General features: G+C 38.9%; 2 protein-coding genes across 3 annotated transcripts in view; both read left to right on the forward strand.

Moving 5' to 3' along the window:
- Window positions 1–10,320, forward strand: part of pvalb7 (parvalbumin 7) — a 39,698-nt gene extending 29,378 nt beyond the window's left edge. The window contains exons 1-5 of one of the 2 annotated variants that reach the window (XM_024259308.2): window positions 3,613–3,725; window positions 8,436–8,501; window positions 8,602–8,731; window positions 8,806–8,915; window positions 9,817–10,300. In XM_024259308.2, the coding sequence (XP_024115076.1) occupies window positions 8,441–8,501; window positions 8,602–8,731; window positions 8,806–8,915; window positions 9,817–9,842 (327 nt within the window). In that variant the 5' untranslated portion in view covers window positions 3,613–3,725; window positions 8,436–8,440 and the 3' untranslated portion in view covers window positions 9,843–10,300. Of the gene's footprint in view, window positions 1–3,612; window positions 3,726–8,435; window positions 8,502–8,601; window positions 8,732–8,805; window positions 8,916–9,816 lie in introns of those variants that run through there. The other variant, XM_024259307.2, reaches the window with a different exon arrangement.
- The window catches only part of LOC112137138 (polysialoglycoprotein-like), a 190,080-nt gene that overhangs the window by 49,527 nt on the left and 130,192 nt on the right, over window positions 1–10,361 (forward strand). The gene's annotated exons all lie outside the window — the stretch shown is intronic.

Genomic DNA, 10,361 nt, shown 5'->3' on the forward strand with positions numbered 1-10,361 from the left:
TTTTCTCATTTTTTCACAGTAAAACAAAAATTTTGTGTGTGTGAAACTTCCCCAACATCCCACCAGCTTCAGTCTACAACCACCACAAAAGTTTCCTTCACCTTTGACCTTGGGAAAAGTGCCGCCATCTTGAATTTCTTTTAAAAAAGCATCTATAGTAACAAGCTACAAACGAAAAGTTGTCCTTGGGTTTTCATCAACTGTCTTGTCACTTCTGAAGCATCATTGTAATCCTACCGTGGAAAAATAGCTGGAATAAGAAGATGTAAAATGCAAATGCCGTGCACGTGGCGAGTTCGCAAATGTTGCGATCTTAGCTAGCTCGGACAGTTTTTATCGGAATATCATATAAAGAGCATCCGTAAGTTCTCTGCTGACACTGAACAAAACAATGTAAAAAACAGTATTACAACAATAAAATGATAACATGGGCGTGGTAACAAATAAACCTGCTAAAAATTAATTTTGCAAAAAAAAAAAAAAAACAGTTGGAATCACTATAACAAAACCAGTGTATCCGTGGCGGGTTGTGACCATCCAACACAGCTCACAGCTTTAATTTCTGCTTGATTCTTCACTTTTGTGTTGTTAGTGTTTGAAAAAAACAAACGACACTGATATATTTTTATCAGGAAAAAAACTATCTGAGTCTTATTGTGTCTTTTTGAAGAAGTAGCTTAAATGAAACAGCTTAGATCAAATAAGATGGAATTGTCTTCATCTGTTTTGTCCTGCCTCGACCTTTTGTCCCCTCTGTGCTCGGCGAGGGCCTCCTGGATTTCTCCTCTCTATTGAATTACCCCCCATAAGCACTTTCTGGCATTGTAGGAGAGCCCTCATGGGAGGGAAGAGGCGGCGCGGACAAGATGCTGGAGAGTTTTTAATGTGGTGGTGAAGGGGAGGGGGGCGGACAGAGAATAGCACAGACACATTTTTAAATGACAGATTGCAACAAATGAGCAACACAAAAGCTACAGCTGATAGATGCACATAATTGGGTTTAAAATGATGAGAAAAATAAATGAATACTTGGGGCAACAGGGTAATTTGATCCCAGCAGTTTATAATCATATATTATAAGAAAACTTTGTGGTATTAAGAGGAAGTTCAGCAGGATTTTTTTTAGCACATGGAAAGGCAACAGAGCTTATGAATGTTCATCAAGATTTAATAATCTACAAACATTTAAATAAAGGAGCAACTGTTTCTTTCACGGATTCTGTTTCACCATCAAAGGAAGCCAAGAGATATTTGGCAATGCAGGATGCCAGTGTGTTCACGGGTGAGGAAATACAGACAATGTGGAAATGAAGATCAATATCCTGTTTGCTTATTATGGCAAAGATTTTCAAGAGCAAAGAAAACTCTTTTTATAGTCTGATCATTTGTTGGTTTTCTCTTTTGAGCCACTCTCCAATCGTAGCTCGACGCAGCTTCTTCTAGCCAATCCCCTCTAACCTGTTGAGTTTTAAAACTGTCTGCTCCTCTGGTGTCCACTAACACCTCAGATGGTAGTCCAGTTGCTCCAACAAAATATAATGTCAATAGGTTGTTTGTTAAAGAGTATTTTTGGTGTTTTCAACATGTTTTGTGGAATTTCTCTCATGATGGAGGCCAAAATTCTAAATGTTATTTTTGAGTATTTCATCATTCAAATTATTATGAATCAGGACCAGAAAAAAATTGAAAAAAATCCTACTGTGAGCATCAACTTGCAGACAAATAAATCCATGAACATTTTTGTTTTCTTCGTCTGAGCTGGAATCTGACTCAAAACTGTTAAGTTAGAAAACTCCAATATTGCTCACAATTTTTGTTGCACCGGTAAAGTTAGGTTAAGGTTGTGAGGGGCTGTAAACTAGAAAGAGAGAGAGTGTAAACAGAGGGATGATGGGAAGTAAAGTCAGGCTCACTCATACTCTGTGCCAACAGTCTTGCCCCACAACTCAGACGAATTTCTAATGAACGCCAACTGATCTGCACAAACTATGTCCTAGAAAATAGCACTGTTTTGTTTTTGTTTTTTGGCTAAAAACAGTATAATCATAATTAAAAAAAACACTGGGAACACTTTTAAAATAGATCTGAACAAACTATTGGAGTATAAGTCTTAAAAGAAACTCTCAAGCAAAAGCTGAAAATGGCAAAGAAGTTACAACAGTTCAAAAAGGTTTTGCATTACAGTATTTTTACAACTGCATACTTCAAAAGTTTTCTTTGGAGTTCCAATAAGCAAAAATTCAATATACACATTCCTTCCTGTGTTTCACATCCAGCCAACTGTAACAGCAACTTTGTGATTGGATGTTTTTCGCTTGCATCACTTGTACATAAAAAGACAAAAACAGTAGAAAACACAGCAGGAAGAGAAACTGACAATGGTTTCTTTCTGATCGATTTTATACATTTTTACTAACATAATCAGGTTCACATACTGTATATGGTTTTGACTTGATACTGCTGCTGTTACTCTCAGAGTGGTTGGCACAGAAACAATGACTTGGACTGACTCTGACCAATCTCTGCTTACCGACATCGTCTGGCTCCAACATGGCAACATCCGTAACGCTAAAAAAATGGCAACTGAGTTGACTTCATTTTGTTTAAGGCGGAAGTTAATAATTTTCTATGGATGATGTCACACTCACTTGATCCAGTTTTCATATACAGTCAATGATCAGGATCTTTAAGGTGGTCTTCCTTAAAGATTTTTTTAAAACTAATTAGGAAATTCCATAACTGCGGCATTAGTGGCAGTGTAAACAAAACATGCCAGACATTAGTAGCAATAACGTGACATTTAGTGGAGTTTATTGCAGTATACCTTTTTTATTTTTAAATATCATGAAAACATCATTTGTTTCAGATTATCGTGAAAGCAATAAAACAAAATCTGAAATAAAAGAAGAAAAATGAAGTTTGCAGTTACTTTTTTCTGTTGGCTTTTAAGTGAAGAGTTAAACATGCTACACCTGTGCATTTTGGACATTATTCCTTCAATATTAGATCAAGAACGTCTTTAATTTCAGTGCGCTTATGTTCAATGTAATTTTTTCTTTTTTTAACCAAAACATGGCAGTATATCAACCACTATTTAGGGTGTGAACTAAACAAACCTTTATTTATTAGTCACAAATATTACTAAAAATAATAATAAATAATCAAAAATCATTAAATTCTACAACATTACTAAAAATTCTGTCTGTTCCCAGCAACCTAGTCTGTTCTTTTTTAAGAAAAATATTCTTTTTTGTCTTTGTTTACATGATTTGAACAAAACAGAGTAATCAAAAAGTAAAACACTTTACTTTAAAAATTATAGTAACAACCTGTTGTTCCATAATTATTATGTTTAAAGAGAAAGAACGAAAAGTCTCAAACATGTCCTTTAAGGTGTTACACAAAGCTAACAAAGACGTTTCGAGAGTAGAAAAGGTCTGAAGGAAGTCAGATAAAGTGCAATTATTAATAGACCGACCATGTTTGCGTCACGTCTTGACAAACCCCTCTTCTCAAAATAGAGATTTGGGGATGAGACACCAGAGATACGTGGGACAAGGGTGCATGTGTCTGAAGGCAGCTATAAAAGTGTTTTTGTGACCTTCCCCTCAGCTTGCTCATCTTACTTCCAGTCTCCAGACCTTGTGTCTTCTCCAGTCTCCCTCCATCATCTTTCCTCTCGACTTCATTCTTCTCTCATCTCCATCATCCACCCCTTCCCTCAGGTAAGAGGAGACACATCCACAAATGAGATGATCTGCTAATGAACACGTCAGAAGCTGTTTGTGATTGTTTATTTGTAACAAACACATGTGTTGGAATAGATTACTTTGACTTATACATCTAAAAAACTTCTAAAGAGACATTATTAAAGGAGTCAGGTTCTCAAATCAACCTCATCTGGACTTGTATTCTTCCAGAAAGATTTAAATGTAATGACACACAGATGTAGGAATCCGGTTCAAAAGTTTCAGAAAATTTAAGCACGGGATTTCAAGATGGATGTGGAAGTGGTCTAATGTGTTTTTAACAATAAACCAGAATGGGTTTTTGCTGGTTCACAGTGGAATCAGATTTCAGTTTGGTTTCTATAATCTGCATCTTATTCATACCTGCAAAGTCCTGTCTGCATGTCTGTGTGTGTTAGGAGACAGAAGTGTGTTGTTTTCTTGGCTCATGTATCACAAGCGACAGGTGCTTTTGCACTGAGCCCCTGCAGGATAGATCTGACCTGGATCAGAAACATTTTTGCAGATTCTGTTCATTATTTTTCATATTTCTTCATTTTTTATAAGTAAAGTTAATTTCATTTACTATTCCATAATTAAACTGTTCTTACTTATTGTCTTTAATGTAAAACTGACCCGATATTTAATAATAGAAAGGTAGAACAGAATCACATCCTAAATTTCTGATATCTACAGAATTGCTGTCCACTCCCTTGTGAGGTTCTGCCTTTAGATGAAGAGACATGTTATTATGTTCAAATTCAAAGCCACTTCTCCATCACACAGCTCATTGCTCTCATTGCTGTGTGATTGTGGTAACGTCCCGTTTGAGGAACACTCAAGGCTGCAATGAGGAAAAACGAGCCAGCTGAAGAATGATGCACACTTTGGTCTATGCACGACAGGACAGAGCTGAAGAGCTCAGACTCAAGGCTTTTGGGACAAAAAACATTATCTAAGCGTTTTATTTATTCCAACATGAGATACATCACAAGTGATGAAAAATAAAACGTAATAAATTTGTGAGGTATTATATTTATCGAACTAAAAATTTAACAACAAAGTTCAAAAACATGAATCCAAGGGGGGAAAAATACATGTTCTTATCTGAACATATTATTTGATGTTTTTGTTCAGTACAGGAGATATAAATGACAATTCTGAATTGTAACGTAACCCTGTGAATGTGGTGACATGTCAGGGTCATGAAGTGCTGCCAAGGTCCAGCAGAGGTTCAAGTAGAAAACACACCAGTTAGATTGTTTTGGGCAGCATCACTGATTTGTCTCCAACATACAGAAATTTCTCCAGAACATTATTTTTATTGTTAATTACTATCAACATATTTTTAAAGGTCCTCTCTGATGAAAATTGTGTTTTTAACACGTTCTTGTAGCATTTTACTGATATATAAATGAAAAAACAAATATCTATTTAAAGAAAATTAAGCTTAAAATTGCATTTGACTATTTATTCAAGTCATCGTGAATCAGGAGCAGACGAGGAAAAAAAGGGATGAGGGAGAGGCGGGATGTTCTATGCCAGCAGTCTCACTCATAACTCATAGGTAGATTTCTAATGAACTACTACCGCTCTGCAGAAACTAGAATCCAAGAAAATAACTTTTTTTTCATATTTTAGACAGGGTGTTTAAGAGTATTAACCCACTAGTATGTGGATTCAGTAAAAACAAAGCCACAAAAACTTTGAATTGCACTCTTAATTGTTCTTGACCCGTCCAAAACAAGAAAAATAATTCATGTCAGGAACTGGTGGTGTCGGACCCAATGTGTAGGAGACTAGGCTTGGGGGCATAGACTAACCATTTAATAAATAAATGTAAACATGGAAAAACCCATGGAGAAACAAAAAGGTGACAAAACAGTTTATCTGATAATGAAGATCTGAAAACCAGAGAAAACTAACAGAAATGAAACAGCTGTGGAGGATTGTCAACATGAACCTGAAGTGCCTGACAGAGGAAGACTCAATACATGACCAAAAACATCATTAAAATAAACAAAACTGCACAATCCTGGCAGTACCCCTCCCCAAAAGGGTAGATTTCAGATGCCCTTTCAGAAAACTACTCTTGAGGATCTGGGAAAGCTGCAGAACACAAACACTTCAGGTTTCTGCAGCACTGAGGGGTTACATGGAGAACCCCTCCTCAAGAGGAGGCACAAAAAAGGGCAGTCCCAACAACTCTCCCCTGGGACAGGAAACATTAAGGGGAGCAGTCCCAGTGACCCTACTCTGGGGCAGAAAACAGCTTACGTGGATGAACGGTGACCATCCTTAGGGACAGGGAACATGAAGAGTGGCTCCAGCTGCCCTCCTCAGGAACAAACACATGAAGAGGAGAGGCCTCATTACCCTCCACAGGAACAGATACATGGAAAGGAGATGCTCAGACTTCCCTCTACAGGAACAGACGCATAAAGAGGAATGGCCCCAACTACCTCCACGGGAACAGACTTGTGAAGAGGAGTGGCCCTGACTATCTCCACAGGAACAAATGCATGAAGAGGAGTGGCCCCGGCTACCTCCACAGGAATAGACTCATAAAGAGGAACGGCCCCGACTACCCTCAACAGAAACAGACGCATAAAGAGGAACGGTCCTGACTACCTCCACAGAAACAGACTTGTGAAGAGGAGTGGCCCCGGCTACCTCCACAGGAATAGACTCATAAAGAGGAACGGCCCCGACTACCCTCAACAGAAACAGACACATAAAGTAGAACGGCCCTGACTACCTCCACAGGAACAAATGCATGCAGAGGTGTGGCTCCGGCTACCTTCAACAGGAACCAATGAAGAGGAGCAGCCCTGGCTACCTCCAACGGAATAGACACATGAAGAGGAGTGGCCCCGACTACCCTCCACAGGAACAAATGCATGAAGAGGAGCGACCCGGCTACCTTCAACAGGAACCGATACATGAACAGGAGCAATCCTGACTTCCCTCCACAGAAACAGACACATGAAGAGGAACGGCCCCGGCCATCCTCCACAGGAACAAACGCATGAAGAGGAACGGCCCTGGCTAACCTCCACAGGAACAGATGACTAGAAGTAGGACGGCGCCAGCAACACCCGTCCTGGAAAAGTAACATTGAAGTGGCATAATGTGTCTCAAGAAATGGCTGTAGGAAAACCCATCTGACATGGTGTGGCACAATGTTGACTGCACTGGCAAAAAAAAAAAAAACACTGCAGAAGAAATTATCCTGGGTTCGTGTTGTTCAAAGGTTGATGATTCTGTCAGAAACTGTTAATGTAGGACTCAATATGCAAGAGATCAGGCTTGGTAGCACAATAATTTAATAAATAATCATGAAAAAAACATGGAGAAGATGACAAAACAGAGCAGACGACTTGAAAACCAAATACTTATATTAACAGAAATGAAAACAGCTGTAGATGATTATAACATTAACCTGGAGTGACAGGGGACAACTCAAAAAAACCATGAGCAAAAAAATCACAAAAAAACAACGAAACTGCACAATCCTCACATCCTCTTAGTAATGGGAGAGATTCATTCATTCATCTATCTTCTTGACCGCTTCTTCCCTTTCGGGGTCGCGGGGGTGCCGGAGCCTAACCCGGCTGCTGATGGGCGAAGGCAGGGTACACCCTGGACAGGTCGCCAGTCTGTTGCAGGGCCTCAATCACACACCCATTCACTCTCACATTCACACCTAGGGGCAATTTAGAGTCACCAATTAACCTATGAAGCATGTTTTTGGACGGTGGGAGGAAGCCGGAGTCCTCGGTGAAAACCCACGCATGCACGGGGAGAACATGCAAACTCCACACAGAAAGGTCCCAGCTGGGATTTGAACCAGGGCCTTCTCGCTGTGAGGCAAGAGCGCTAACCACTGCACCACCGTGCAGCCCATTTGGGAGAGATAAAATCTTTAAAAAAAAAATTTTAAAAATCATCCGTCACATCTTCCCTTCATCTAAAAGAGAACATATAAAATAGATCTAATCTAACATTTTTGTAAGTTTCTTTTTGTCTAATAATGAGACATCGTATATATATATATATATATATATGTATATATATATATATATATATATATATATATATATATATATATATATATATATATATATATATACACATGTTTAAAGAGCAATTTCAGAAGAGCCAAATAAGACCAAACAACTATGGGTTCTCTCTAGTCAGCTTCTAGTACCAAAATTCAAATTTGTAATTAATGTGGATCTGAAAATCAGTGTTCACTGTTTCCCTTTCAGTTCAATAAGTCAGTTTTGCCTCTAGAAACTACTGAAACAGAATCTCTGAGTTTCAGTAAGTCTTATGAAAAACACATCCTTATCCTGGTATGTGTGATACATTAGTGTGTCACAAACACACATGTTGGATACAAAGCACACCAAAAAATGTACCAAATGTGTTGATTGCAAGCAGATCTCTTTTTTTTTCTTTTTGCATTAGTTCCTGATAGAACTCTGGTTCTTTTGTGACATCTAGTGACATTTGAAGGCTACTGCAAGGTACAGCAGTCATAAAGGGATGAAACTCAACATGATAGCATATCTTAAATTGTCAGTGTTTGCTGACTTTTTTTAGAAACCATTTTAAGTTCTGTACAGGAAATGTTCTCCTTTTTAATTTCTTGGCCTCCTTCTGATGTTCTTCCTGTATCCTCCCTGTCCCTTCTTCCTACAGGCAGAATGGTAATGACAGATCTGCTAAAGGCGGAGGAGATCAAGAAAGCTCTTGATGCCTTTGCAGGTCTGTAAAAGTGCTACAGCAATGACAATGAGCTCGTCAGAAAACAGGTAACAGAAAACTGATGCAGATATTTGAAAAGTTTTCCTTTGCCTTTTTGCAGCAGAAACATTCAACCCAAAGAAGTTCTTTGAAATGATAGGGATGAGGGCCATGACTGCTGAAAATGTCAAAAAGGTCTTCCAGGTGTTGGATGTGGACGGGAGTGGATTCATAGAGGAGGAGGAGCTTAAGTAAGGACCTCAAACACACCTTGTTTGTTATATTTCTCAGATGAAGTCTTATTTGGGAAATATTTTCTTTTCAGGTTTGTCCTGAAGGGTTTTTCTAAGGACGGCAGAGATCTGACTGATGCAGAGACAAAAGCATTCCTCCAAGCTGCAGACAAAGATGGAGATGGAAAGATCGGCATTGACGGTACAACTCTATGTTACTCAATCAGCCTGCTGGGGTTTAGTTTTTGCCTGTGTTCGAATTCCCACTCTAATCCCCAACTACTAAAAAATTATATAGTGCGGGACTATATAGTGCCCTGGATTTTAAAAGCAATTCAGACAACGTGCTCACTACTTTTCTTTTGTCTTTCTAAACGCCGGATATGACGACATCAATTTCACAAAGTGAAAATCAAATCAATACGAACATTTCACTGCATCTATTTATGAATCCACTGTGTTCTGATGAGGAAAACGTGGATGGTTTATTAAAAAATTACATTTAAACACATATTTTTTTTTGCAAAAATTGTTTGACCGCAATGCATTGTGGTCTATATTCACTAATGTAGCGTGCACTGATGCACACTAGTTTTTCACAAAGACTTATGGGAAATTTCTAGTGCCCTCCTTTTTGGAATTTTAGATTCGGAGAGGTCTAAAAAATGGTGAATGCACTATATTGTGACTAGAGAAGGATTTTGGACATAACTCCGGTGTAGCTCAATGACTACATATGAGAACTGGACTGAGTGAGTGTGATGTCATCCATAATGACTTACTTCCAGCTCCAATGAAATGAAGTCAATTCAGATGCCTCCTTTTTTTTTTTTTGCTCTACAATGGCCCCATTTTGGGGCCAGATACCATTAGAAAGCAGTGATTGATCCAAATTGGTCTTAGTTGGTCCATGGTCTTGCCAATAAGTGGTGGCTGTTTATTTTATCTAAAGAAGTCTATGAGATTTTGGCTTCTTGGAGCCAGTGGGGACTTTCTGTTTGGAACGTGAGGGGGGAGGGGCCACTCAATCCAGTTCTCATACACAGACAGTGATGTGTAGATCATGAGTTTGTGTTGACTGAATTTCTTTTTTGTTCTTCTAGAGTTCGAGGCTTTGGTGCACGAGTAAAGGGACTGTTCAACCCCTTCTTCCTCATCCTCTCCATCCCCTCACTCATATTTTGGAACCGCCACCTTCTAACTTCTCCTACCTCCTTCTGGACCCCAAGTACGGAGGTTGAAAGGGAGCCACCGCGAGGAGGAACACGCAGGCATAAGAGCCATCGGTTTCCTTAATATCTGTTCCTTTTCCCATATACCACTCAATGATTCATCAGGGTAGTCAGTGGTTGAAAAACAGATGGTGCTTGTGCTGTTGATGGTGTAGATGTTAAAAGACTCCTTGTGTTCGGTTTCTGGGTGTTGACATATCAGCCCACCTTTTCTTTTCTCTCCTCTTCCTCGTCCATCTTCCATTCCCTCTTTCATTTTACACCTGCAACTCTGCTGATCGACTGATCAGACCATGTAGTAAATCGATAACAAAAACTGTGAAGATGGAAATAGCACATCATCGAGAAATCACAATAAAAACAACAACAAAAAAAGTTTAGTCTTGACTTTTTTGTCTTGTACTGGGATCAGAAAG

The sequence above is a fragment of the Oryzias melastigma genome, linkage group LG1 (assembly GCF_002922805.2).
Source record: "Oryzias melastigma strain HK-1 linkage group LG1, ASM292280v2, whole genome shotgun sequence".
NCBI classification, from domain to species: domain Eukaryota; kingdom Metazoa; phylum Chordata; class Actinopteri; order Beloniformes; family Adrianichthyidae; genus Oryzias; species Oryzias melastigma.